We start from the raw sequence: 27,625 nt of genomic DNA on the forward strand, positions 1-27,625 counted from the left end.
AACAGTTGTCAAACAGGTTTAATTGGTCAAGTTTGAGTTGAAACAAAATCAAGACATTTCAATAACAGCCATCAATATACTGTAGATAGAGCATTTCAGGTGAAAACTGCTGGACATATACATACAGTAGTCTTGTGCAATGGTAGCAGATCTAAGCAGTGTTGCATTACCTTTCACACAATCCATCCCAGATATATATATGGCTTATATTTTCTCTACTTAGAAAAGTATGATTAAAAACATCAGTATATACACAAATACATTCATATTTACAAAATGCAGAGGATGAGTTAATCAGTTACTTTCTATGTGGATATTTTAGAAGGAGCTTTGACGGCACAAAGGTACATGTAGCAGGACTCGCTTTTACATCTTAGAACTTACAACTCAGATGGCCTTTTTTACATGATAAAATAAACGTATAAACCTTTAAGTGGCAAAGAGAATGCAAATATTGTCAAATGTTTTGTCTAGAAGGAACACGGATCATGTGGAAACTAACCGAAAAACTGTTGAAATTTACAGTGATGATGCAAACTGGAGGATCAAGGGTTTTTCATAACAGTACTCTTATTGTCCAGGAAACAGAGAATAGGACATGTTTTTAATCACTGTCCATCTCTGCAGCTTTATCACTCTCCTTAGAGACGTCGTGTTTACTCTCCTTTCTCTCCTCTCTCCTGTCTCTGCTTCTGCTGCGTTCCCGGCGATCTCTGTCTTTGTCCCTGTCCCTCTCTCGGTCTCGGTCCCTGGCTCTGTCCTTCCCACGGTCTCGGTCTCGGCTTCGGGATCTGTCCCGTCTCCGGTCTCTCTCCCGGTCACGTTCCCGCTCTCGGTCACGTTCGCGGTCACGGATTCTCCCTTTGTCTCGGTCGTGGTCTCTTGACTCTCTCCTGTCAGGCCTGTCAGGATCTCTGTCCCTGCCCCTGTCCCGGTCTCTGTCTCGGTCTCTCCTCTTGTCTGGCTCCACATCTCTGTGTCGCTCTCCCTCCGGCTCCCGGTGTCTCTCCTCTCTGTGTCGCTCTCCCTCCGGCTCCCGGTGTCTCTCCTCTCTGTGTCGCTCTCCCTCCGGCTCCCGGTGTCTCTCCTCTCTGTGTCGCTCTCCCTCCGGCTCCCGGTGTCTGTCTCCCTCTCTGCCTCGGCTGCGGTCTCTCTCTCGGCTACGCTCCCGGTCCTTTTCTTTGCCTCTATCAGCCTCTTGTTCTCTGCTCCAGCGCTTGCCCTGGCCCTTGTCCCAAGATGGCCTGCCAGGGTGGGGGCCTTCTCGCTCTCGGTCCCTCCGCCGGTCCTCAGGCATCTCTTTCGGCCTCTCCTCGGACTGGTGTGAGGGGCCTTCTCGCTCTCGGTCCCTCCGCCGGTCCTCAGGCATCTCTTTCGGCCTCTCCTCGGACTGGTGTGAGGGGCCTTCTCGCTCTCGGTCCCTCCGCCGGTCCTCAGACATCTCTTTCGGCCTCTCCTCGGACTGGTGTGAGGGGACTTCTCGCTCTCGGTCCCTCCGCCGGTCCTCAGACATCTCTTTCGGCCTCTCTTCGGAGAGGTGTGAGGGGCCTTCACGCTCTCGGTCCCTCCGCCGGTCCTCAGACATCTCTTTCGGCCTCTCTTCGGAGAGGTGTGAGGGGCCTTCTCGCTCTCGGTCCCTCCGCCGGTCCTCAGCCATCTCTCTTGGCCTCTCTTCCAAGAGGTGTGAGGGGACTTCTCGCTCTCGGTCCCTCCGCCGGTCCTCAGCCATCTCTCTTGGCCTCTCTTCCAAAAGGTGTGAGGGGCCTTCTCGCTCTCGGTCCCTCCGGCGGTCCTCAGACATCTCTCTTGGCCTCTCTTCCAAGAGGTGTGAGGGGCCTTCTCGCTCTCGGTCCCTCCGCCGGTCCTCAGACATCTCTCTTGGCCTCTCTTCCAAGAGGTGTGAGGGGACTTCTCGCGCTCGGTCCCTCCGCCGGTCCTCAGCCATCTCTCTTGGCCTCTCTTCCAAGAGGTGTGAGGGGCCTTCTCGCTCTCTGTCCCTCCGCCGGTCCTCAGACATCTCTCTCTGCCTCTCTTCCAAGAGGTGTGAGGGGCCTTCTCGCTCTCGGTCCCTCCGCCGGTCCTCAGCCATCTCTCTTGGCCTCTCTTCCAAGAGGTGTGAGGGGCCAGGAGGCGGTGGTTCTCGGTGCACTCCTTCAAAGCGACTAGGGCGGTCTCTACTACGAGGCTCTGGCCCCTCCTGGGTTGAGCCCATCCTCCTCCTCATATCAGGAGAGTGGCGGCGCCATTGATCTTCCCTGTGCAAGTCTGGACTGTGGCCTCCAGGGCGACCTGGCAGAGCTATAGGGGCTTCGGGCGGGGTTGGCAGTAATGGCCCACTGTGGCGAGCAGGTCTAACTTCATCTGGGCGCCTGTCAGGTCTAACCTCATCTGCAGGCACTCGCCTGTCAAGGCGGTACCGGTCTGACCCTGCAAAATGCGGAGGTGGGGGGGGCCTCTTATCCTGGGAGGGAGGACCGCGATGCTCATCAAAAGATCCCCGATGTGGTGGTGAAGAGTGTGTTCTGGAGCCCCCATACTGGTTATGTGGATGGAAATGTTGACCGCTCATCTCCCCACTGGTAGGTGGTCCTCTTCTCTCCTCATACTGGTTGGCCACAGGTCCCCTATATGCAGGACCTGGAGGAGGGCCCTGGTTGTCTTTATACATGTGGGTGGGAATTTGGCTCTGATGTTGGTCCATGCCCTGTTTGAAAGAGTTACCACTGTCTTTATTATACTGATCTACAGGGCCTCGAGGTGGGTCTACCATCAGGGGTTGGGACCCATGGTCACCATATTGAGATGGTGGGGGACCCCTGGGCCCTGCGAACTGGGACGGTGGAGGGAGCCTGGTATCAAAGTGGCCAGGGGGTAGCCCAGTGAAAGGTGGAGGTGGAGCTCGGGATCCAGGGAAGCTGAATGGCATTGGTGGGGGACCACTGAATCTTGGTGGAGGCAAGCCGTTCTGTCCATCAAAAGCAGGGGGATGGGGCAGGCCTGGAGGGGGACCTTGCTGTCCAACGTGTTGATGGGGTATGGAGGGATTAAACATTTGCGGTGGAGGGCCTCTCTGGCCCATTGGAGGGAATGGTGGTGGTGGTCCTCTCAGTGGCATTATATTCTGGGGAGGAGGTCCAGGAGGTGGCTGCTGCTGCTGGGAGCCTCCCCACTGGTTCTGATAGGGAGGGAAGGAACCTGGAGGTGGGCCATACTGTTGGCTGCTATCGGCTTGCACGGGGAGAGGACCACGTATAGGAGGAGGGACATGGATGTGTGGAGGGGGTCCCTGCATAGGTGGGGGGCCTGACAGCAGAGGAGGACCTTGCATGGGTGGTGGCATAGACATTGCTGGTGGCCTAATAATCAGGTTTGGTCCCTGCATTGTATGATGGGGGGGGAAGCTGGAAGGTGGGGGAATTTCAGCTGGAGGTCTGTATTCTTCTCTTCTATTCTGAAAGCCTGATTCGTCTCTTCTATTCTGTTCTCTTCTATTCGGAAAGCCTGATTCGTCTCTTCTGTTCGGAAAGCCTGATTCGTCTCTTCTGTTCGGAAAGCCTGATTCGTCTCTTCTGTTTGGAAAGCCTGATTCGTCTCTTCTGTTCGGAAAGCCTGGTTCGTCTCTTCTGTTCGGAAAGCCTGGTTCGTCTCTTCTATTCGGAAAGCCTGATTCGTCTCTTCTATTCGGAAAGCCTGATTCGTCTCTTCTATTCGGAAAGCCTGATTCGTCTCTTCTGTTCGGAAAGCCTGATTCGTCTCTTCTACTCTGAAAACCAGATTCTTCTCTTCTATTCTGTTCTCTTCTATTCGGAAAGCCTGATGTCAACATATGTGGCATGTGATGGGAATGAGTGCCACCCATCGTTGTGCTTTGAGTAAGTACCGGGATTGTGGATGTTACCGGGGATGCTACCGTGGAAGTGTTTGTAGAGGCATTGAAAGGGCTGGAAGAGACTGAATCTGGGCTGTTCTGCTCATGCATAGAGTCCTCACCAGCTTTTAAAATGGTGGCAGCATTTGGCCAAATACTGTACTTGTCCATGTCAGTTTCAGCCTTGGTTGGCTCATCTTCCTCAGTGTCATTAACCTCTTGCTCTTCCATGTAGTCGTCCTCATCAGGTTCCGTATCAGGTTCCATCTGCTCTCCTAACAAGGGAATTGACACCTCCACCTTGTCTGAATCCATGAAGGGAAGCGTCTCGCTTTTCACTTCCTCTTTATTTATTTTTATTTTACCTTTATTTATACAGGGAGAGTCCTTTGAGAGCAAGCTCTCATTTGCAAGGGAGCCCTGGTGGACAAAGAACTCTTGAGGCAATGGCGTCTCTGGTTCTTGCCAGGAGTCTGTTTGCTCAGCTTCAGCTACTACTTCGGGCAACTCTGGTTGTTGAAAAGGCTGTGAGGGAGGTGTAGTGTCTGCCAATGGAACAGGTGTCTCCTCTTTCTCCTCAGGTTCATCAGTCTGGTTCCTGCTGGTTGAAGTCTGGCGAGGATCCCTGCTCTGTCGGGGGTCTCTTCTCTGGTTGATCAAAGGAGCAACCGATGAAGCCTTCACCAGTTCTTCAACCTTCTTGCCGAGCTGCAGTAGCTGACTTTTGGCCAGAATGGCTTGAATAGGTTGTGGTAATCCTGTGTCTGCAAGTGAGAATGCGGTAGCAGGGGTCACTGTGGATGGCATCTGCTGGTCAACTTGTTCTCCCGGTTTCTGCCATTTCGGATCCTCAATCTGTTTGTTGAGGTTCTCCAGGATTTTCGGTGGTTCGGGAATACATTCAGCTGTAACCTTGGCTTGAACTGGGACTATGGGTTTGACCTCTTCAAAAATGGAGTCATCCTCTGGGTCATATGCCACATCATCTACCTCATTAGCCATCTCTTCAGGCTGCTTGGAGACCTCGGGTTCATTGACTATGTCAACAGGCTTCTTAGGCACACTGTAGCCCCTGCCGGGGTCATACTCTTCTTCGGGGTCATATGGTCGGTCATCTTCATCCTCTTCCATCTGCTTTTCTTTAGAAATTTGTCCAAACTGCTGAACAATGGGATCTAGCATTGTGGCTGGTGGGACTGAGGCATCCCCACCCTGATCAGAGGGAGAGTTGGAAGCAGAGTCCTGGTTCTTCTTCCCAAAAAGGGTGTGGAGGATGGTCTGAAGAGGAGTGGCAGTCGGTGCCGAGGAAGAAACGGACCCGTTTGAGGATGGAGAGTCTTTGCCAGTGGGGGTAGATGTGACAGGTGCTTTGACAGAAGACAAAAAGGAAAGGACTGAGGAGGTGGTCACAGAGCTGCTTGAGGTCTCAGAGGTGCTGAGGGGAGGTGGTGACCCTGGAGGTGTTGTGCTGAAGGGAATCTCCAGGCTCTGTCGTATGCTCTTCTCAGCTTTGACTGAGGCAGATGGCTTTGGAAGGCCAGTGTCATCAGGGTCATAGATTTGGGTCCTGGCCCGTTTCTCTTCAACTTCCAATGGAGCACCAGGCCGCTTTTTGTCCTTCTGGCAGATCAGCAGGCCCAGTAGAAGGTTGGGCCGGGCCGGTTCAAGACCTAGAAGATGGACAAGGAGAAAGGAGACAAAAATCTTAGAAAACACGTGGGATATGGGTACCTGACATAATATAAGGAGAAAGCAGACAAAAATCTTAGAAAACACTTGGGATATGGGTACCTGACATAATATTCAGTTATCAAGTGTAACTCATAATACAATTTCAATCATTTGTCACACTTTCTATAAAACTGTTCAAGCTGAATTAACAAAATTGTTGTGATACCCAGGGCGGTATAATAAGCACACAAAGGGACAAGGTGAAATGAGAGCTTATTTAAATATTCTAAAATTGCCCACACTAACAGCCAACAGGTTTTATTAGACATGGAGCCAAAGTCCTGCCCTTTCTCAAAATAATTTCCTGCCATATGACAAAGGATTACAACGATATGATTGTATAAGTTTTCTTCTGGATGCAAACTCCAAAAGGTGACAAATATCAGGGCAGACACAAAACCACTCAGCAATCCTTCACTTTAAGTGTCCTCTCTTGGGATGAAAAAGGTGACTCGTGCATCAGTAATCACCAACTCTGTTGGTCAATTTCAACGAAACCAAACCTTATAAGTAAGGCATAAAACATACTGACATTAATGACACAATATACAGAGCGGGATTTATAGCAGTATGCCTACACCGCTGAGTGAAGTTATTACCATCCTGTTCATACAGATATTTGACAAATTCAAGTTGTATAACTTCATTGTTTTCAAGCCACGGCATTAGCTCATCAAAAACGTCAGTGTCCAATTTGTATTCTGAGCCGCAAAATTCATGAGATCTATTGTCGTCTGAGTACTTACAAAAAACTTCCCTGGCATGTATTGTTAATAGTGGTTGTGTAGAATCACTGTTTACAAGGTTTAGGTCAACTGATACTTCAGTCAGGAAGACATGTATATGAAGTTGTTGGTTTGATCCATCACGGTTACATGCAAGTGACATGAAAACAGCATGGAGGTATAAAGTATCTGGCAAGTTGGCTCACACTAGTAATATATTGACCACACCACAAGTACAATAGCACAAGTATTTAGTTCTGAGTAGGTATGAGCCAAGTCTAAAGAAACAACAGGCTGAGACTGCACTCTAAAACAGCACATGCGATGCACAACTTCCTTTATTAGAAACGTGTGATACAAAGTCAGATACACAGCAGAGTACATAGCTGGTGTTACATGTAGAGAGGTGCATTGCAAGGGAGAATCAACACAAGGAGTGTGTGAGCGCCCCCTAGAGACCGTTTCAACTTGACAACATATAAATATTCTAAATTGACCCAAGTCTTCCTGATGCAGTTTGCTAATACAATAGCTGACAGGGAATAAACTAGGGTCCAAACTGTTCCCTAGCAACACAATTCCAGTGAAACCATCTATAGTACAATAATAATAAAATAAAATAAAAATCAAACAAGCTCTCATTTCACCCTCCAGTCCAGAAACAAAGATGACCCTGAATATACTCACCGCTTGTACAAAGGCAAATAAAAAACATTTTTAATAGAAAAAACAGTAACATTTGTACAATTACAAAAGAAATGGCGACAGAGGACTCACAGACAGAGATGTTATATTGCTGTAGACCTGTGAATGCTTACCTGGCCCTTCAAAGGGTAAGAGTTGGGAGGGCAGAGGGTCCTTGGCGCTCAGCGGGATGAGATAGAGGTCTTTGATGCGACGGTTGCTGTTGGCCACCACACCAAAGCGTCTCCTGCTGCTGAAGTAAGAGTAGAGAGACACATAGCCCACTTCCTCTTCCTCTGTGGCTGGTTGGAAACGAATCAAACACAGCTCCTGTGGACACCGAGGAGAGTGAGAAAGGCAGAGTGTGTGTGAAAGGGTGATCCAAGGACTTGACTTTAAAGTCCCTGGAAACCAGAAATATTTTTTTACTATTTAGCATTTTGAGTTCATCACATCACAGGAACCTATGTTAATAAGCCACCAGCCAAATTTGAACGATGATGAACGTCGCAAAGTATATAAATTTAGGTTTGACAGTCATGGCAAAAGTCATGAGAATCAATTTGATTTTAGAGTGTATTTTCTCCCGCGGACTGTGTGGGCATGTCCCGTCTGCAGCAGGTCACCTCCGAGAGAGAGAGAAGTTAAGAGAGATGGAGTGTGTGTGTGTGTGTGTGTGTGTGTGTGCGTTGCTCGGCGCATAGCCTGTGCGCGCGTGCGTGCATGCGTGTGTGTGATTCGATTAAATCTTATGACGTGATAAGATCATGCATTTTAGCACCGCGCGCACCGCTCTCTTCAATGAGGAAATGGAAATCCAGACCTTGTAGAAAAGTGTCGATTTTTGGGGTTAGGGTTGAAAGTAATGTCAACTTACTTTCTGAGGCACACAATTACTCACATAAGACCCGAAATTTAATAGTTAGAAGGTTTTTGTGGATTTTGGTTTCCAGGGACTTTAACATAGCAAAAATGTACTTAAAACATTCCTTCAAAATAAGCTTGGTGTAAACAAACCTTGGTGAGCGAGGTTTTCAGCTTCCCAACATAGTCCCACATTGTGCTTGGATATATCCGTCCTCCAACGTGAATGGTGTCTGGCAGATCCTGCACAGATCAACAACATTGTCAAGCGTGTGTTCCCCAAAACTTTGTATCCAAGTACGAATACATAATGCAACAAAATTGGAAACGAACTGTCAGCCTACAATTTTAAGTGTGTATGTTCTCATGTTAAGTGTGTATGTTCTCATGTTAAGTGTGTATGTTCTCATGTGAAGTGTGTATGTTCTCAGAGAAAATGACTCACCTCTTTCAGATGTTCAAATGCTCCTGAGACCAGGTAAGCCTTGGCAACAAACTTAGCCACAGACTGCATGTTTATTAACCCTTTCCAAATCTTCTCTTGACTATTGAGGAAGATGGCTGTCTCCCCCTCAGGAGGCTCTGATGTACTGTTAAAACAAAAGCGGCATCATTTAACACAGGTTTGCAAACATGCGGTACAAGTATAAGCCAACGTGCTGAACTAAGCTAGTCACAGATTCATAACCCCATCATTGTAATGATAGATTTCAAACACTTTTCAGGGAGAAATTATTGCAAAATGATGGGCCAATAATTCACAGTGATGTTCACATATACTGTACCAGCCTCATAAGTCCTCTAAAGGTGCGTTCACACCGACCTATTAAAGTTTTTCGCTGGCGTCGAGTTTACATACAAAGTCAATGCAAACGAGCGATTGAGCGTATATTCGCCTGGGAGAAAAATCGCTGGGCGTCCGAGCGGCAGAGACAGAGCGATAGGGAGAAAATACGCTCGTCGCCGGAGATGAAATATCTCAACTCGAGCGAAAATTCGCTGGCATCAGTCGCTCGCCGCTCAACGCTGATTGGCTGCCGTGTGAGAGCGAGTCAAGGATCCCACTGGCTTGGAACAAACCGCTGGTTTATTGTGTGGCAACAAACCGCATTGACAGGCTGACAGCTGACATGGAGTGAAGTCTGTCCTACCGGAATGGAGCTCGCATTAGGAGCACGCTGATAGGCTTTAGCTTGTAAACAATGACGGTGGCTGGTAGTGGACAAACAGCATGACATTGCGTAACGTTATATCCCCCACATGTCCGTCATTTCGTGTGCCTGTTGATGAGCGGATTAAACAGAGCGATTCCAAAGGGTTGACTTGAGCGACAGAGCGAAAAATAAATATCTCGGTGTGAACGCACCTTAATGCAAATTTGTTGCCAGTCCTGCTTCCGCATCAGAATTAATCATTAACACGTAACATAAACTCAAAGCAATCTTGACTAGCAATGACACAGTGCAGCGTGGAGGGCGATACTGTAGATAGGAAGAAAGTGTATGAAAGTGCCTCAAACTTGGCCCAGCAATTTTGAGATGGCAGAGCGCACAAGGCTCAAACTCAGGTTCCTGTAGTAGGCTAAATTCCCTGTATCGTATGAATTACCGGTAATGACATTTCAATCATATTGACAAGATTGAGCACCTAGTCTTTGCTGGTTTAGACACAGCCATTGAAGGTGGAGGAGCTGGTGGCATCGGTAGGGGTCCCTTGAGTGCGACCTCCACTGGAGCAGCAGCTGGGGGGGCGGAGGGTGGTTCTGCTGAGATGGGCATCATGGGCATCATGGGCATCACCATGGGCATCATGGGCATCACCATGGGCATCGCCATGGGCATCACCGTGGGCATTTCTGGGACGGGGTGGGTGACGGTCACTGCAGAGCTGTGCCTGGCCATACGAGGGTCTCTGCGGGTGATGCTGACAGAGGAGACGGCGGGGGTGGGGATGGGCTCCTCCTGATAGAGCTGCTGAGGCTGGGACTCGGGGACAGGCGCCTCCATGCCGGCCTGGTAGGCTGGCGGGATCTGGTGCTGGAAATCGCCCGACAAAGATCTGGATGAACGTGGCTTAGCCTCTGGCTTCTTGCTCAGTTTTGCTTTCTTAGCTGCTGGCTCATCTTCTGTCTTCTGACCTGGAAGGAGAGGTTGGGAGGAGACATTGGTACGGTCATTTATTGTAACACAAATCATTTTGTTACAGATTAAAATGGTCCTTACACTTCTTTTTTTTTTATTAATGTGCAAACAAATAATACAAATAAGCCATAAGACATAAACTGTGCCAACATACCAGTACAAATGAGTCAAAGACACAAACAAGACAGACTGACAATAGAATACAAGACATACAGAGGCAGAGACAGGGTCTAGTGATAGGGCTGACATACAGGCATTTGGGGGGGGGGGGGAAGGGGGGGGGGGTGTTAGACATGTGTTGTGTTTCTATTATGTATGTTTACCTTTGTATGCGTATGCTAGTGGACATTGTAGTGTGTCGGGATATGTATGTGTATGTGTATGTGTAGTGTAGTATGTGTGTGTGTGTGTGTGTGGGGAAGGGGGGGGGGGGGGCAAGCAGAGGGGGGGAGATTGGTGGGGAGGGAGGGAAAGAGGGGGGAGGGGATACAGTGGACGCCGGGCTTCTCAGTACCGAGTCCCGACCACCAGAGGGAGGGGAAGGGGGAAGGGGGAAGGGCGGCATGCCCCGGGGTGCAAGCCGAGGAGAGGACAAAGCAGAGAGGAACATAGGTCCCATGTTCAAAATCTTCATGGTCAGATGATGTTACTTACTATGTGCGATACAGTCTTACATGTATGCATGCACATACACACACATCTTCATATACGCACATACTGTCCTCACACTTCATGGCAAGCTCTCATTTACCTGCACAGATTTTGCAGTTGAGGTCAAAGAGATGAGTCCTGTGTTCAGCAGTGGTGTCTCTCAGCATGCTGCTGAAGATGTCCGGCATGCTGCCGCCACTGTTCCCCTCCACAGTGGAGGCCTGAGCGGAGAGTGAAGGAGTGGAACTAGACTCCTCTTGGTCCTGTGGACATAATGGAGAAAGAGGGTCTCATAGTCAAATATAACGGATTTAGATGAAGTTGCAAACAGACAATAACAAAAGTGTCAAACTCCACAGGCGTTATGATCTGAACCACTGTATTTTGTGTTGGTGAAACGCCCGGGCAACACCGCCTATACCTCAGCAGTGCGTGTTGCGTAGCGGAACCTGTTTGCTTTTCATTTTGATGCCCACGTTAGAAGGTTAGACCGCGTTAGCAGTGCTGCGGCTCTGCTGCGGCTCATCTAGAGACTTGGCGCGTCGTGTCGCCTATTTTCTCCACATGACGCACGCAGTTTCTCAGCAAAAAATAGACTGCAGCGCTTGTTTTCTTGGCTCAGCAGCACGGTCTAGGCAACGCCACAGCACCAACGCTGTCTTGTGTGGACACTGCTGGCGAGCGAAGCACAGCAGTTCGGCGAAGTAGCCGTCACGTCACGCACAGGTAGAGGTAGGCGGTACGGCCCGGTGCATTATTGGGATTAGTGTCTATTAATGAAGAAGATAGCGATAAGCTGCAGAAAAGAGGACACTGTGTTGAAGAACAGGATAAGCAGGCAAGTAAGGAATCTGCACAATGGCTAACTACTGTTTTCATTCTACATAGCCAGTGATTTTGGATTTGGTGCATCGAGTGCTCTGCAGAAAGTGAAAAGGAAACGTGAACGGCAAAGAGAGGAGAGCATGCGACCACTTACTGCAGCGGAAGCCATGCGAGTAGATGGAGAAGTGGCAGAAATACATACATCTGCGTCGGATGTGGGTGGAGCATCCTCCACATCTGTGTTATGGGGGCCAGACTCACGCCTGTGGCCCAATTTGGACAGTCCTGAATGGGCTCTGGCACTGTGAGTCTGGGCCTATAGGGAAGACGACAACAACAACCATGATATCCATTGTAACCTTGTGCACTCTGTGGAACATAGTTACTTTTCTCCAACCTGTGTCCCCCCCCGATTCCATAGCTGTTTAAATGTGTTTATTTAATGCATCTTCTGTGCATGTTTCAAGTATGTGCTTTTTGTGTTTTGCTGCACAAAACTTGGCCATTTGGGAAAAATAAGGTGTTGACATGATCATTTATGAACACTTGGTTCATACTGGCGTTGAATTGAAGAGGAGCAACGTTTACCTCAGTAGGGTCAGGGTTCCTCCACTCGGAGATTTCTTTGGAAAGCAGCTCTTCGGCACTTAGTCTCACCAGTCTGAAGGGACTAAGATCACCTCCCACCACCCTGTAGAACAAGCCCTGAGACAAACATCGTGCACAGTCATTTACCATCACAGGATGAGGTAGTACATCACGTAACATCAACTAACCAAAGCCCATCATCACTAGAACAAGCTGCCCTCATCACCCACTCGTATACAAAACATAAATCCATAAACACAAAAACTAGGTTTGTAATTAACTGACAATTACCTTTTGCACACATACACAACAGTAGTATTACACCAATAACTACACTAATTATTAAGTTGACTCACTTTGTTTTTAGGATCCTTCAGGCTGAACATGAGCGACCTGTATTTGTTCTTGTACTTGCTGTCAGTGTTAAGGCACAGGTTGAACATCTCCTTCTCGATGGCAAAAGCCAGCCTTCCCACCTCACCCTCTGTCATGTTTAGATCATCACTGTCACTGGCCCTGGTGGTCAAAACACAGATAGTGGAGCTTGTAATTCAAAGTTTTAACATTAAAGGAACACTCTGCCCATTTTCAACCAGCTTTGTATCATTAGAACATCAGTAGTATATCAGAAAACTGTAAACTGTTTTGAAGTCTGTCATTTAATTTGACAGTTATTGAGTGTTAAAGTGTGGACCAGTGACATCACTGGTCCACACTAAGTCAAATTAATAACTCATTAACTCAAATCAACTCTCAATAACTGTCAAACTATTCATCATTCATCTAGTTTGACAGTTATTGAGAGTTGATTTGAGTTAATGAGTTATTAATTTGAGTTAACACTCAATAACTGTCAAATTAAATGACAGACTTCAAAACCGTTTAGTTTTCTAATATACTACTGATGTTCTAATGATACAAAGCTGGTTGAAAATGGGCGGAGTGTTCCTTTAACTCAGTTATATTATTCTAAAAACTGAAATACATATACCACCAATGCATACAAAGGATCGTGTGTGACAATATATGTCAGGGACTGACCTCTTGTAGAGGATGTCGGTGAGCGAGCGGCGGATGTTCTGCCTCATCTGGTTGTTGGGCGGAGGCGCGGGGGACATGGGTGGAGCCGAAGCTGCCGGCTGGGGAGGTCTGGAGGAGGAAGACTGGTTGGAGGGAGCGGAGGAAACTGGAGAGGACGCGACTCTGGAGGACGAGGACGACTGAGACTGAGTGGACGAGGAGGAGGACTGACTGTGGGGAGGAGTGTCCTTTTGCTGCGGCTGCTTCTTGGGAATGGTGAAGTTGGACTTGGTGACTCTCAGTGCTCCTGTGATGTGGATAGGGCCTCGAGGGAAGGGAGACGGGGTAGGGCTCGGCAGTGGTTTCTTGGGCTTCGCTGCAGTCTTACTGGGGGGTGTTGCAGATTTCCTTGACGACGACCTGGAGCCGGCGGCTTTAGGGGAAGGCTTCTTGCCCTTGGGGGTAGTCTTGGCTCCTTTAGCGCCGGGGGACTTCTTCTTTCCTTTGACTGGCGTGGTGGAGGCTGGGGAGGTCTTCTCAGCAGCAGGGGCTGGTTCCTTCTCCTTCTGCTCCTTCTCACTCTGCTTCTCCTCTTTGGGAGGGGCTGAAAATCAACAAGAAGATCAAATATTTTAAAAATAAGCATACCAGCCTTTTGAAATGTATCAGTAGGGCTGACATTACATAGCATGAGAGGACATAGTAACAAGCATGGAGTAACACTATGGATGTATGATTCAGAAGAGTAAACAGCACAGATTCGGGAGAACATGACAAGCATTTTCAGATTCATAGCTGATAAAACAGCCGGTGACCATAACAAATGTAAACAAAGGAGTAAAACATACATATTCTGAGCACCTCCTTCATTAGAGCCAGGAATCAATATAACAAATATTGACATTCACAAACATATTTGTATGTGCACACTAAGGGGGAACAATACGCGTATTCGTACCGAACAGTTTTAGGTACGAGCCTTTACGTTCAATACGCACGGCAAAAGGGAAAGAATCTTTCACTGCTGAACAGTGCAAGTATTCTACAAGGATATCGTGATTAAAGAAATAATCACCGTAAATTGAAATAATAATGTAGACTTGACTGTGAAACAAAAATAAATGCCCACCCCCGCCATAGAAAATTTGTATGGCGTTTCTACTTTGTTTGCATCGAACCGAACCTTGAATTTTGGCAACCGTTACACCCCTAGTGCACACACAGAACCCTTTTTCAAAGAAAAACAAAGTCCACAACTGGGCAGGTGCACAGTGAGTCCCTGTTTATTTGTAGCAGTGGATAGCAGAGACATGATGCTGTTGGTGCAGCGACGACCCCCGTCCCCGTCCCGTCAGATGTTGACAATCATCCCCACACAGAGGACAAATGTGATGTAGGCTGATGCACAAAAAAGGCCCCCATGCCAGCTTGATGCTCAATACCCAGAGGTCTGTGCAGGAGGAGGGAGGGGAGGGGAGAGCGTCTCCTGTAAACCCCCGTGTAAAAAAAACACTGCACAGCTAATTGTCAGGCTACACAAACACAAGCGGTTCCTTCCTAAGCTCCAGCATTAACAAGTTCACTCACTTGGACTTGACAAGCAGACATAGCGGCTACGGAAGGAAGCCCACATTTTGTGTGTGTCAAAAGTATAGGCAAAAAAAAAACATTGGAGAACTTTAAAGTTGGTTGAGTTTGGCGTTACTGATGACACAGCAGACAAGTCTGAAACTACTGCCTGAAATCTAAACATTCACTTCATGACCAGCTCCATTTCAGCTACAAATGCTAATCACTGCTGACCCTGTGAAATGAGGAGCTCTGACCACAAAAGAGCTTAAGACCTGATCATGTCTCCTCATGGAGCCATCCGTCTGCATAGTGCATAGCTTATGCAATTATGCAGGAAATATGTTGCTTCAAAACCACAGGGTTCCCACACCTTACACAACATATTCAAGTTTTTTCTTCTTATTTCCAGGCCCAGTTCCTTCAAATTCAAGGACCCAACAGAGCATAGTTGGAGACACGGATCAAGGTTAATTACCATAACAACACTGAGAATTTCTATGAGAACTAGCAGAAGCTTTCACACGCAATTAAAGAGAGAGAGAAGCTTGAACGTGTGAACACCTCTCAACTTCAATTTATATTCTGGCACAAAATCGATAAATTCACGCACTTTCAATGACCCATGTCTACTTTCAAAAACGTTCAAGGCCATGATTTTTCTCTCTCAAATTCAAACTTTCAAGGACCCGTGGGAACCCTGAAACCTTAAAAGCAAAAACACAGCTTATTTCTAATACCAAAATAAACTAATTAATCTAGAATACAATTATCTACTTAAGCTTTTTGTCAATATCTCTCAACTTGTAATCTGCAGATGTGTACCAATAGGCATGTTGCGGTCCAAAATTGCTGTGCAAGCATAACCCCTACTTAACCCTGCACTTCCTGCAAAATCATCTCTCCAATGTGAAAAAAGCAGAATCAATTTGAGTAGAGCAGGACAATATTCAAAAGCAGTCAAACATGCATTTTCTTTGCGTCATCGATCACCCTGCAAAATGTCAATCACAAAGCATGCAAAATGTGGGGCTATGAAAGAGCAAATCAGTGAAGCCATATATAACTGCTGAAAATATCACATCATGGTGGACTGTGATCTGCTCTACTGACAACGAATTTCCTGTGGATCAAAACTTGCTGTCTTATCAATGCATCGCTTAACAAGGCGCTCAAACTCTCATGACAAGGAAAATAAACTAAGAACTGGAAAATTCCTCTTTTCTTAGCAACAGACTTGACACTCCGCATATATCAAGCACATCTCAAGTGTAAAATGTGTGCAAAACAACTTGGGGTCTCCCTCTTCAAGATTTGTGTGCATCGCCCTGGTCTTCAACTTCAATCTTCTGCGGCAGTCTTCTGAACTTCACTGCAGTATCTCCAGGTGGGTGTGGTGTGGTCTGGTCTCTCTGGCGGAAGCTATTTCTCTCCTATCCCGGCTGGTCAGCGTCTGGGGTCTCTGGCGCGTCACATCTCCTTGGTGTGTGTGCGGATCAAAACGTATACCAGTGTGCTTGTTTTGACTTGAACTGGTCAGGAAATCCTACAGCAAGCCGACACTGCTCACATAATCAATCGAGGCATCCAAAAATCTGTCATATCACCTTTTATTTTAAAAGCCAGTATCCCCCACGGGAACTGATGCATCACATTCAATAAGCACAAAAATATTAAAAAGTTCAGTCTGTTACCCACAAAATGAAGGGTAAATGACAGAGTTGTGCTTAACAGGTTTATGACTGACGTTATCAGCTCAACGTGAGCTACAATCACTGTATAGGTTCCTGTAAACCTAGAGCGAAAAAGTCTTGAGACCTACCTGTTGGCGCGGAGACGGACCTTTTGAGACCGACAGCAGTGGTGATGAAACCAGGAAGTTGAGACTTTGCACAGGCAAATAAAGCAGGTAATATGACCCCCACACACACAGGAATAGGTGCACTGCTACCATCCATACATTGTACGGTAAAGGCATTATAATAAGCAAAGAGCTGTAATCATAAAAGGTAACGTATGGTAACCCCGGTTCTTTGATATCTCGAGTGAGGCATCTTACCCTATGGGGGACGCTCCTCGGCATGACATGATCAGGTCATGTCGAGGGGCTTTCCCATAGGGTGAGATACCAAACGAGAGATTGAGAAAGAACCACTCTCCATTTAGCTGTGCCTCGTGTTCCTTTATAGGTTTTAACCCAACTGCCCTGAGTTTTAAAGTATGAGATTTCAAATAAATCTATTCTGCATTATTGAATACTTACCGGGACCTAAACCCACATTTAGTACTTACCTGTTCCACAGCTGTGAATATTTCATTGAGTACCAAATAACTTACATTATCAAACTCACACTTGATCGATAATTAAAATCTGATGTCAGAACGTGTTCATCTCCTGAACATTCTTGTTCTTCCCCATATATTTAGATAATCGCTAAAAAAGTATTATGTTAGCATGACAAGAACCACATTTATAATGGAAAGTGACAATGTGGTTTTAACAACAGCCAAATGCAGAACTGCCTTGCCGTGCTCGTGACAACCCCCTAGTGTGAAGAGATAGGTAATGGTTAGGAGTGACTTATCAAGACCTTCAAAGAGATACATACACGTTTTGTTTAACACTGTTGGTGATATGGGTGTAGTCTTTTCTGGCGTTACTGCATTGTAATTATGGTCGCAGGACCAGGATGCAGCGGCGGGTGGCGGCGGATGGTCCTCGGCGTTCTCATCTTCGTCCTTGTCGGGCAGATCGAGGCCATCTTCTTCCTCGCTGTCCGACGACGACGACGACTCCACGGTCTTCTTACTTTTCCTCTTCCGACCAGCAGCGCTCCTCTGGGTGGACGAACAGAGACACACATTCTGTCAGTTCAATTTAATGTGGAGTATCTTTCAATCAAATCAAAGGCCCCTGTATCAAACACTGCTCTACACTTACAGGAGGCGTCTAAACTTCAGCAAACTGACATATTTCTATGAAAAATGTGGCATTATGGACAGTAAATTATGTTGTTGGGATTTCTTTTTTAAGTTTTACCTTTTGGGGGGGGGGGGGGGGGGCGCTGCAGCCAATATGTTCAAAACTAAAACACTGAAAACAACTGGCTGCACTGAGAGGAATCTCAGAGTGTGATCTATGCACATCATAGGGGTTACATAGACTCGATGTTATTACCACAAGTCGACGTCGACTAGTCACATGGTTTGAGAGTTGTGACATCCTGGGCAGCAGCCTGCCCTCTTCCTCATTTTGTGTCTTTCTCATTCGCCCCGCCCCCTGCACACTCGCCTGCTCTATGACATCACTGATCACATCATCACTGAACTTATGCCTCAGCCAGGAAGGATGACATCATCACTCACTGATGACATCACATCATTAGGTAATTAGGGCAATCACCTAATTAAAAAATCCCGCACCGTCAGGTCACCCGCACGGGTGCTCTTTAAGCCCCATGAAAGTTTCAGCCCGATCGCACGTAAAACGGCATAGCCGTGGCCGGCCAAAATTCTGCTCACACACACACTTCTCTTTCTTATTATAGGATTACTTTTTATAGATTGTTAATCAAAGTCATAAGCAACGTTATTTGGCTTAGAAGAACAATGTGGCTTCACATATTCTTTTGTTTTTCTCACTATCAGGTACTTTTATCGCTCCGAGTCTGAGCGGGGCTGCTCAGCTGATCCCTGCTGACAGTGTGCAGTGTGGCCAGCAGTGTGGCCAGCGGCGCGAGACCTGAAAACTCCAAGGAGCTGAGGAGCAAATCTGGGGGCTGAAGAGCCGGGAGGAGGCGATGGTTATGGAAGAGATCTACAAACACATGTACATGCTTTTTCTATGGAGAGTTTAGCCCGCCTCCAGTTGGTGTCGGCAGACAGGAGTTGCAGCGAGAGCGACAGGGTGAAAGGAGGGGGGAGTCACTATTTACCTGAACAATAGATGAGGCACCCTCTCACTCTGCACACATTAACGTTACACTGAAATAACATGTGCAGCCCAGACATCCAACTGTTAGCAGCAACAAGTTTCTGTTCATATTACTTGCCGAGTTTTCCCAAGCCATTATGATTGTCGTCATCAACTCGGTAAACCGTGACTAGATGGATTTTAATTCTATTTTTTTTACCGAGACTAGACACTGCACCACGTGACGATTAGTTGACGTCACGTTAACTCGATAGGAAGGTCGAAAATCACAAGTTATGCAACCCCTACCCCATTATAGTGGGGCTGTTCTAAACTATTAAAGCAAAAGCAATGTAATATTTGACATGACAGGATTGTAATATGCTAACCAATGAAAAAAGGGGACATGTCCTACATTATGGATAATTATGTGGGGAGCTTCCGGCGTTGCATCAGTAAGATATGTAAATATATTGGTCACTTCGCACAATTTGAAAAACTATTTGAAACCACTTGAAAAATGATCTAGATCACACTTCCTCGGGTATGATAAGGTGTGTGACTAATTAGGAAAAACAACCCTGGTTTAATATGCACATTTCACATTCAATTCTTCATGCTATTATTTCCCTCCTCTGGTGCTCTTTGTGAGTGTGACTGATCTCATCACAGAATATTAAGATGACATGAAAGACAGTTTAGGTCTAGATTACCTCTGGAGCTAACTGCCTCCAGCAAATAGCCAAACGATTAATAACAGACATACACACACTCAGTTTAAAATCGCATACAGTTTACATATTAGCAAGTCAAATCTATGTTTGTTAGCATATCCCCAATCTGTGATGAATGTCAAATGGAGGAGCACACCTTGCATCATCAATCATTATGAGGGATGTCCCAAAGTTCAGAACTATTGGTCAGAGATCATTGAGGTGGATTTGACTGTAATCAACAGTCGGCTTGAACCAGATCCACTTATCATCATTTTGGGAAACTTATAGAGCTACTAAAGGAATGTAAAATGGATCAGAATATCATTCAGTTTTGTATTGCCCAGACACCGCTATTGTCATTTTGTAAGAGACTGTCCCTTCTTTACAAACATGGGTGACTGACTGAGATAGCAAACAAACTGAACATTAGATTTAGGATGAGCAACAAATCTGGTTATGGTTGCGTCGTCTTCTGGAGACTCCTGAATGTATTATTCTTAAAACTACATTACCTGCTGTCAAGACTAGACCGGTTATACACACACACCCTCTTTATATATCTTTGCATCCTTGATGGGATTTGAGTGGGAAGTGGGGAACAACCAAATATAATGAATGCTAGTTTGATATATTCCTGTGACAGATTTGACATCATAACCTGGTGTTCAATAAAACCTGGATAAAGAATGGGAACTATACAATTGGGTTACTCAAAAATTCTAGGTGTCGTAATATTTAGCTGAATGTATTTCATAATTTCAGCCAATGACTGACTTAAAAAGACAATAGAATAAGTACATTTCTAATGTCGGTCAAAAAACCAATCCAACGGGCAAGTCATATCTAAACTCCTGTGCAGCCTACTGAACATCTATTTTACATAAGTAATTGTGTTAAGATTTAGGTCATTCAGAAAGGGATAGTATGGAACGAGTCTTCCAGAGAAACTCCACACCAGAGAGGCTTCTATGCAACTGCTGTCTATTCAAGCTGGCAATGAATGAACACAAAAGAACAGCAAAAATCGGAGACATACGTTTCCCAATAGGGTTGAGAAATCAGATCATAGGTCCAACATTTACAATGCTGTCACACATACACACATAATTCTATTACGTTCTTTTCCAATGCAATTACGGACTATTATCTTCCAATGCAATTGCTGATTATCATCATATTATTGGAATCTAGTGTACTACACTGCACAGCTTTCCCCATTAAATTAAAGCTATGAACATGTTTGTGTCTACAGAGACAGGCGAAGGCATTGTGTTATCTGCCCCGTGTTACCTTGGGTGTTTTGGCCTTGAGAGCCTTGGCCTTCTGCTTGGGATCTTTGACCATCAACATGGCCGCCGCCGCGTGCCTCAGGATACAGTCGTTGCCACAGTAGACAGAGTCTGGCTGGGCGTTGTTCTCACAGCCAGGCCCGATGCACTTGGGAAGCGAAGGGTCCATGGCTTTCTGCACCGTCTTCTCCTGCACCTTGGGAACCACCTTCTGCTCCACTACTGCCGGCGTCGTTTTCAGCTCCACGTTTGAAGCCACTTTCTGCTCTGCGTTTGGTGCCGTGGTGTTCTGCTGGACTGTGGGTGCTACTGTGTTCTGCTGCACTTTGGCTGCTATGGTGTTGATCTGCTGTACTTTGGGCGCAACCTTCTGCTCCTCCACCACTGCTGCCGGCGTCGTTTTCAGCTCCACGTTTGAAACAACTTTCTGCTCTGCGTTGGGTGCTGTGGTGTTCTGCTGCACTTTGGGTGCCAGCTTCTGTTCCACCATCGGTTTTGCCACGGTTGCGGTTGCCATGGTTGCGGTTGCCACGGTTGGTGTTGTTGCCACAGTTGTTGACGCCACCGTTGGCGTTGCCTTCGGACCGGCTTTCTGTTCCGCTGTCTGCTGTAGTGCCTGCTCAAAGTCAGTACAGAAGAGAGTTAAACCCTAACCGTTGTAGGAAACTAGCCAGGGGGGAAAATGTCCAAAGAAATATCAGAATGCCCCTAAAAACCGTGATCAAGGGGCAAAAATTGCCCACAAGATTTTGTTACCGACGTGTTATTTTCATTAAATTTGCATTTCCATCTCTAACACACACACTCAACTCAGCAGCTTGCCAGAAGACAAAGAACACACTCACACAAACAGTGCTGTTATTCACACTACACTAGCAACTTTATGCACTAATAATTAAATTTTTTAAAGCAGCTACGAGCAAGATTTTCGATTGTTATTAAACAGTATAATTATAATATTGATGCATCACATCTTACCTATAATAGGAGCTGAGACCAAAGCCGTGTGAATCGGAGATTGCTCTCTTGATGATTATAGAGTCTGTGTCTGTCTACCGGCGGGACGGATAAACCCGGAAGTTAAACGAAACGGTTTACGGCAGCTGCCTGCCTTCAACCGTTTCGATCTGCCTAGCAACAGGCCATAAACACGGAGAACGCCATGCAGGGGGTTGCTACTCTCGCGAACATCTCTCGTTATATTCTAACAGTTTGTTTGGAAGTAATTTTGTTATTTTGTGGTTATGGCCAAAGTGGCTGCCGCAAATCCGTTTCATTTCACTTCCTGATCTGCCCCGGCCGCAGACAGACTAATCGTCAAGACAACACTGGCCGATTCACTCGGGGTTCAAGCGAGACTACTCGGCGTTGGTCTCGTCTACTATTAGAGGTAAGATGTGATGCATCGATATTAAATTTAGACTGTTTAATAACAATCGAAAATCTTGCTCGTAGCTGCTTTAAGTGCCCCCAAAATTTTGCAAATACCCCCCATTTGAAAGTTGCTCCCAGCAGGATATTTTTATATTTCCTACACTGACGCCAACAATGTGCAATACAATTTTTGCAACAGAAACATGTGAAAATAGAGAACTATGCACTACAATTAATCAGATGGTGATTTCAAACTGAATTAGTCAAAGCATGCAAGTTGTGATCAGTCACAAGGACCTACCGGCTGAAAGATCTTGATCTTCTTCTTCCCGGTCGGATTAGTGGCTTTCTCTATCCTGCCTTTGATGCCCATATCCTCTCCTTCCTTGGCTTCTGTTCCGGTGGAGGTGAAGGGTGAGGGGACCACGGGCTGACTGGCTGAAGGGCTGGGCTCTGCTCCACTGGGGTCACTCATGGCGGCGGCAGCAGAAACAGAGGCAGCAGGAATAGCAGCTACAGCTAGAGCGATAGCTGTAGCATCGGCTCTGGGCTTCCCGATCTCTGCGCCTGTCGCCAGGGCAGTTGTGGCAGGCCTGACCACCTGGTTTTTCTTGGCGGTGCAGTTGGGACAGATGTAGTCTTCCCCGTTTCTCTCCATCAGGCGCCCTCGGGCCTCAGTGATGCCTACACAGTCTCCATGGAACCACTCTTCACAACGGTCACAGCATATCATGAACCTGGAGAGCACAGGACAGTTGTAGTGGCCTCCTCCAACCAACGCTCAACAAAAAGTTCCCGTGTGTCCAACCTCGTACTTTCAAACCGAAAGGGACACTCCGCCGAAAAACAACGCAGGTTTATTTTGCACATGATCTCACACATATCCGAAAACTGTTTTGCAGGCATTCATTTAGTTTGACAGTAATTAACAGTTGATTTGAAGCAAGTTGTGCACAAATGACATCACTGGTCCACAACTTGACTCAAATCAGCTCTCAATAACTGTCCAACTAAATGAATGCCTGCAAAAGTGTTCAGTTTTCAGATATGTGTGAGATTATGTGCAAAATAAATAAAATGTTTTTCAGTGGAGTGTCCCTTTAAGAGTTTACAAGACAAAGTGGAATCAAACAGTGGTAGTGCTTCTGTATGTGTCAGTCCCTCCAGGGAATTGCGATTTTGCCATCGAAATAATTAGTGCAAATTCAACCTATCTCCACAATATTTGCAGGGGCTTGCAACGTTTCCAAATACCCGTGATTCTTCCACAAAAAAATGCAAAACAGATTGCTCAATTTGCAATTTTTGCCAGTTACCACAATTTTACTGCACCCCCCGCACCCCCATTTTTTGGGTGTGCAAATTGCATTGCAATTTTTTTAGTAAATCTGCAGCAAAATCAAGCATTTTTGATCACAAACACACACACACACAAATAAATCCCGGGGCGAGTGTTATGTGCCTCCAGCTTGACAACACGGAGGAGTCATATGGAAATTGAAATGTTTGATGTTCAATGAAGAGCAAATGTCAAGTTAGTCTGTCAGGCTCAACCACCATTTACACCTTCCAAGTACACAATGAGGATCATTCTGATCCTAATGACGACCAAATAGACTGAACTCAAAACATAGAGGAGCTCAAACTTACCGTTTGTTGTGTTTCTGCCGACAGATGCAGTACAGTGCATTAGGGTCATATCCTTCGGCTCCATCATCAGAATCCATGGATGAGGAGGACGGAGAAGTGGAAGAGTCGTTCTCCTCTTCATCTTTCTCTTCTTCTGTGTGGGACTTTGCTGCAGTTTGGACTACTTTAGGGGGGATGACGTCCCTCTTGACAGGAATGACGACCTTAACGACAGGCGTAGGGACTTTATTAGCAGGGGTGGTGTTCTTATTAGCTGCCCTCTTTTTATTGATGTAAGTTCTTAATGGTGCACGCTTTAGCGTCGGAGACGTTTCTATGTCCTCCTCCTCGTTCTCCTCGTCAGTCTCCTTTTTTGGCTCCACTTTGTCCTTTTCATCTCCTTGCTCTTTCGTCTCCACGACATCTTTGTTTTCGTGGTCCTGCTCTGGCTGGGGCTGTGCTGCATTCCCGCACCCTACATCTTCTGGACTGGTGTCCTTCTTTTCGTCGTCGTTTTTCTCCACGTCGTTATCCTGCGGCGGGGGCTTCTTGGCAGCATCTTCGCTGCCGTCCTCCTCGTTCTCTGAACTTTCATCATCTTTGAGCATCCCTCCACTGCTTCGGGTCAGTCTGCCGCCTGGCGTCTTCCTCGGGGTCTGCTTTCTGGTACTGCTCCTTGTCCTCCTCTCGGGGGACTCCACCTTGTCGTCTACAGACTTTGGGTCCGCGTTACCATCGAAGCTGGCCTCTGAGGCGGTCTCTGCGTCAGTCGGCGTTTGGGAAGGGGGGTCTCCGCCCTCCAGGCTGGCAGGGGCGCTCTTTCTCGACCCTCTCTTTGTGGTGGAGAGGAACTCCTCCAGTTTGTCAGTGCGCTTGGGCTGCCTGCCACTACGGCGCACAGGACAGCGGTTCTCTTGGCTGTCAGTGGTCGTTTCTCCTGGCATCTCTCTCTTTGCGATGGTGGTCCGACGGAATCCCCAAGTCTTCTTCACTTCACCTCTGGCTTTGGGAGACGTATCCGACACCTCTAGCTTCTCATCTTGTGGTTGAAATGGTTCGTTGCCCCCTAGATCCTCTTCTGCAACATCTGTTGACAGAATCGCAGACGGTCAAGGGCAAATAATTCTAACATGTGATCACCACCGTGTGATTCCACATCACTGCTAAGAAATGAATAATTACTCTGTGTCTGTGAGCATGCATCCATTTGACATGAGACATGGTGAGATGTTAAAAGGTTGCTTGACTTGGATTATGGCATTTCACTTACCCATGACCCAATTAAATCATTTAAAAACACTGGTACTGACACCGCAGCTGTGCCCAGTATCACTTAACATCCCACCCTTCACTGATAAGGGAAAATAAGCTAATTCAAGGTACCTTGTGAGCAGCTATCCATAGGGTCCTGGCTCTGCTCTGGCTCGGGAGCTAGAGAGAGCTCAGGGCTCACATTCTCCTCCATAGATGATGGAGTCAATCACTACTTTCAAAATGAATGTCTACGGTTAAGAGAAGAGCACAAGAGACCAGCTATGAGCCACTCACTCTTTTCAGTTCATACCATTTAATCATTACAGCTATGGTGTTTCCCAGGTATCTACAGGTGGAGTAGTGCTAGGGACGTCTAACTTATTCATGTCAATATGAATATTTGCAGTATATGCAGCTCAACAGCCTACGATGCAAATTGAAGTATTGGCAGATGTCCTGCAGCTGGTTGGGATTTCCCAGGGCCCAAGCTTTCTGTTCTTTAATATATCAAAAAATCTAAATCGCCGGTGTCCTTACCTGCAGTTCAGTAGTGATGGATAAGAGTGCTTCTTCAAACAAAACAAAGGCTTCGCGGCAGTAATCATCAGTCTTAGTACAAGGTCACTGGATCTGCTGGGTGGAAGAAAATAAAGGTTAGGACCAAAGTATGTAGGCCTAACCTGCAGACAGGACATGGTGTGACTACATATTCAATAATAAACAGCAAGACAAATAATATTGACTTAGTCTAAATTTGAAAGCAAATCAGATAATGTACAAATTAATTTTACTCATGCATATTAATTAAGGATGTATTGACTGGGAACTTCATCAATTCCCCATCCATAGTATGAAAGGTGGAACTTAAAATGAGGCAGGGATACACAAACCAAAACACCACACATGAAGGATTTAAAGGCTAAATAAAGTCAACTTCAATCACTAAAAATCCAACCTTGGTGTCTCAACTGCACCAATAACTGCACAATTATGTCAAGCAGAAAATCCAAACCACATGAGCAGTGACATTGCTTGTTTTGACCTAACCTCGCGTCACACGTTACTACAGGCAGGAAAACAGAAGACCCGCCCCGTCTTCTGATGGTCCGCAGTGTTTTCGTTCCCCCATAGAAATGCAGCAGTAGGCAGCCTAACCTCGCCAGTCGCTACGAGTAAGAAGCATGGACATACCAAACAAAGTATTCAAAGAAGTACTTTTAGAAACTTGTCGGATCCATAACATAACGTCTGAACGGAACGCAAGAATTGAGCGGAATGTTTCCCTGGAGCACAGCACTTTGGTTCCGGGTATCCCGCCCATATTAGAAGGAAGACTCAGGGGGAGGTTTCCCATCCAGGCTAGTTTTGAGTTTCTTTGCGACCCCAATACATTTTCACACGGATCAAAATAAGATACATAAACATAATTAGGCTTGTTGAATAATTTAAACATTTGTATACTATCCATGTCTCTAACATTGCATCATCAATAATTTAAATGGTTTTCAATGGAGGCATGCACAAGTCTTGCACACTGCAGCGTGAACATGTCAAAAATTTTAGAAAATAAAAAAATCACCCAACCAGAGACAAAAACAAAGGAACAGTGACTAAAAGGAATTTCTCAATAACGTGCCTGTGGTCACGACACCCTGCCACGTGAATAAAGTGTTGCCAAGGAAGTGGAAGTGTGGGAGGGGCCCGATGGACGAGGCTCAAAAAAGAGGTTTTAGAAGCGTGTTGGTATATTTGACGAAACGATTAAATCAAAGCATAACTGCAGGACGACTGTTGAGACTTTTGTTATCTTGATGGTGATTAGCACAGACGAACTGTAGCACAATTACATGCACCCGATTCTCTGCGGAGGCTGCACGCGGCCTTGCTGCGCATGGTCTAAAAACGCAGTAATGTAGCTACCGCCATGCATAGCTAACACTGCTTTGTTATTAACTGAAGTTGGCTGCAAAGATGTAACGTTACATCACACTGCTGGATTGCACAACAAAACGGTGTCCGACAGCTCCCGCACATCTGACACAGCCAATGGAGGCCGCATTGCCACTAATCTGCCAGCTAAATCAAAAACTACGATGAAACCACTGACACGGATTGAGTGAGATTGACCTGTATTAGCAATGAACGGTGCATGTTTGACGAATCTGTGTAGTTAACGTTAACTTAAAGCCAATTTCTTTCTAGTAATCGCCTTCCAACAACGAAGCACCGAGGGTTACAAAACGTGCATGTCGACCAAATCTGGCTAACGCTATTAGCCGCCATGAGCAAGAGAATGCAACTCAGTGAGTCCTACAATAAAACCCAGCCAGATGTATCAGCCATTACAAGTACAATACAAAAAATATAAACAAACTGTCGAGAGCAGAGTCGGAACCACACCTTTATGTTGCAACAACTGTGTGTTGCTGGCGCAGTTAAGCTGTAAACAAGGTTACGCTAGCATGTAGCTAACGTTAGCCTCATGTTCAACCTTGTCTCGCGCACTTGGACTATAATTTTTGTTCTGCTCCTGCGAGAGGAAAGCTTATGAAGTAGCACATTCGACATTACACTTCTGAATTGTTCAATTGCTGTATTTCACCCACCTACAAGCCAAAGAACTAACGATGATATGTCCTCGCTATTTGCTCGGTCAATCCTCCATTTTCCATTCCCGCTGGCTGGTTCTGCTGGAGCTAAACTGACTGCGGCAGATGGCTGACTGACTGTTTACTGAACAGACTGAATGTAGCCACAGCGCTCCCATTGGACAGGCGGAGAAGT

General features: G+C 46.4%; 1 protein-coding gene across 5 annotated transcripts; it reads right to left on the bottom strand.

Moving 5' to 3' along the window:
* On the bottom strand, positions 1-27,532 carry dido1 (death inducer-obliterator 1). 5 transcript variants are annotated; one of them, XM_083660819.1, is made up of 17 exons: positions 27,448-27,532; positions 25,379-25,474; positions 24,971-25,089; positions 23,609-24,674; positions 22,260-22,695; positions 20,586-21,200; positions 17,276-17,504; positions 13,119-13,701; positions 12,434-12,593; positions 12,078-12,194; positions 11,692-11,805; positions 10,765-10,927; positions 9,520-10,009; positions 8,318-8,462; positions 8,026-8,115; positions 7,143-7,338; positions 1-5,538 (listed from the first exon to the last, which is right to left on the bottom strand). In XM_083660819.1, the coding sequence occupies exons 3-17, from the start codon at positions 25,050-25,052 to the stop codon at positions 605-607; spliced, it is 9,420 nt and encodes a 3,139-aa protein (XP_083516945.1). In that variant the 5' UTR covers positions 25,053-25,089; positions 25,379-25,474; positions 27,448-27,532; the 3' UTR covers positions 1-604. The 5 variants fall into 5 exon arrangements, with proteins under 5 accessions (XP_083516945.1, XP_083516943.1, XP_083516944.1 ...); XM_083660817.1 differs by having other exon boundaries at positions 11,644-11,805; XM_083660818.1 differs by having other exon boundaries at positions 11,644-11,805; positions 25,379-25,471; positions 27,448-27,525.
* Between the last annotated feature and the right edge of the window lie 93 nt (positions 27,533-27,625).

Source organism: Poromitra crassiceps (genome assembly GCF_964638095.1).
Source record: "Poromitra crassiceps genome assembly, chromosome: 25".
Lineage (NCBI taxonomy): Eukaryota > Metazoa > Chordata > Actinopteri > Beryciformes > Melamphaidae > Poromitra > Poromitra crassiceps.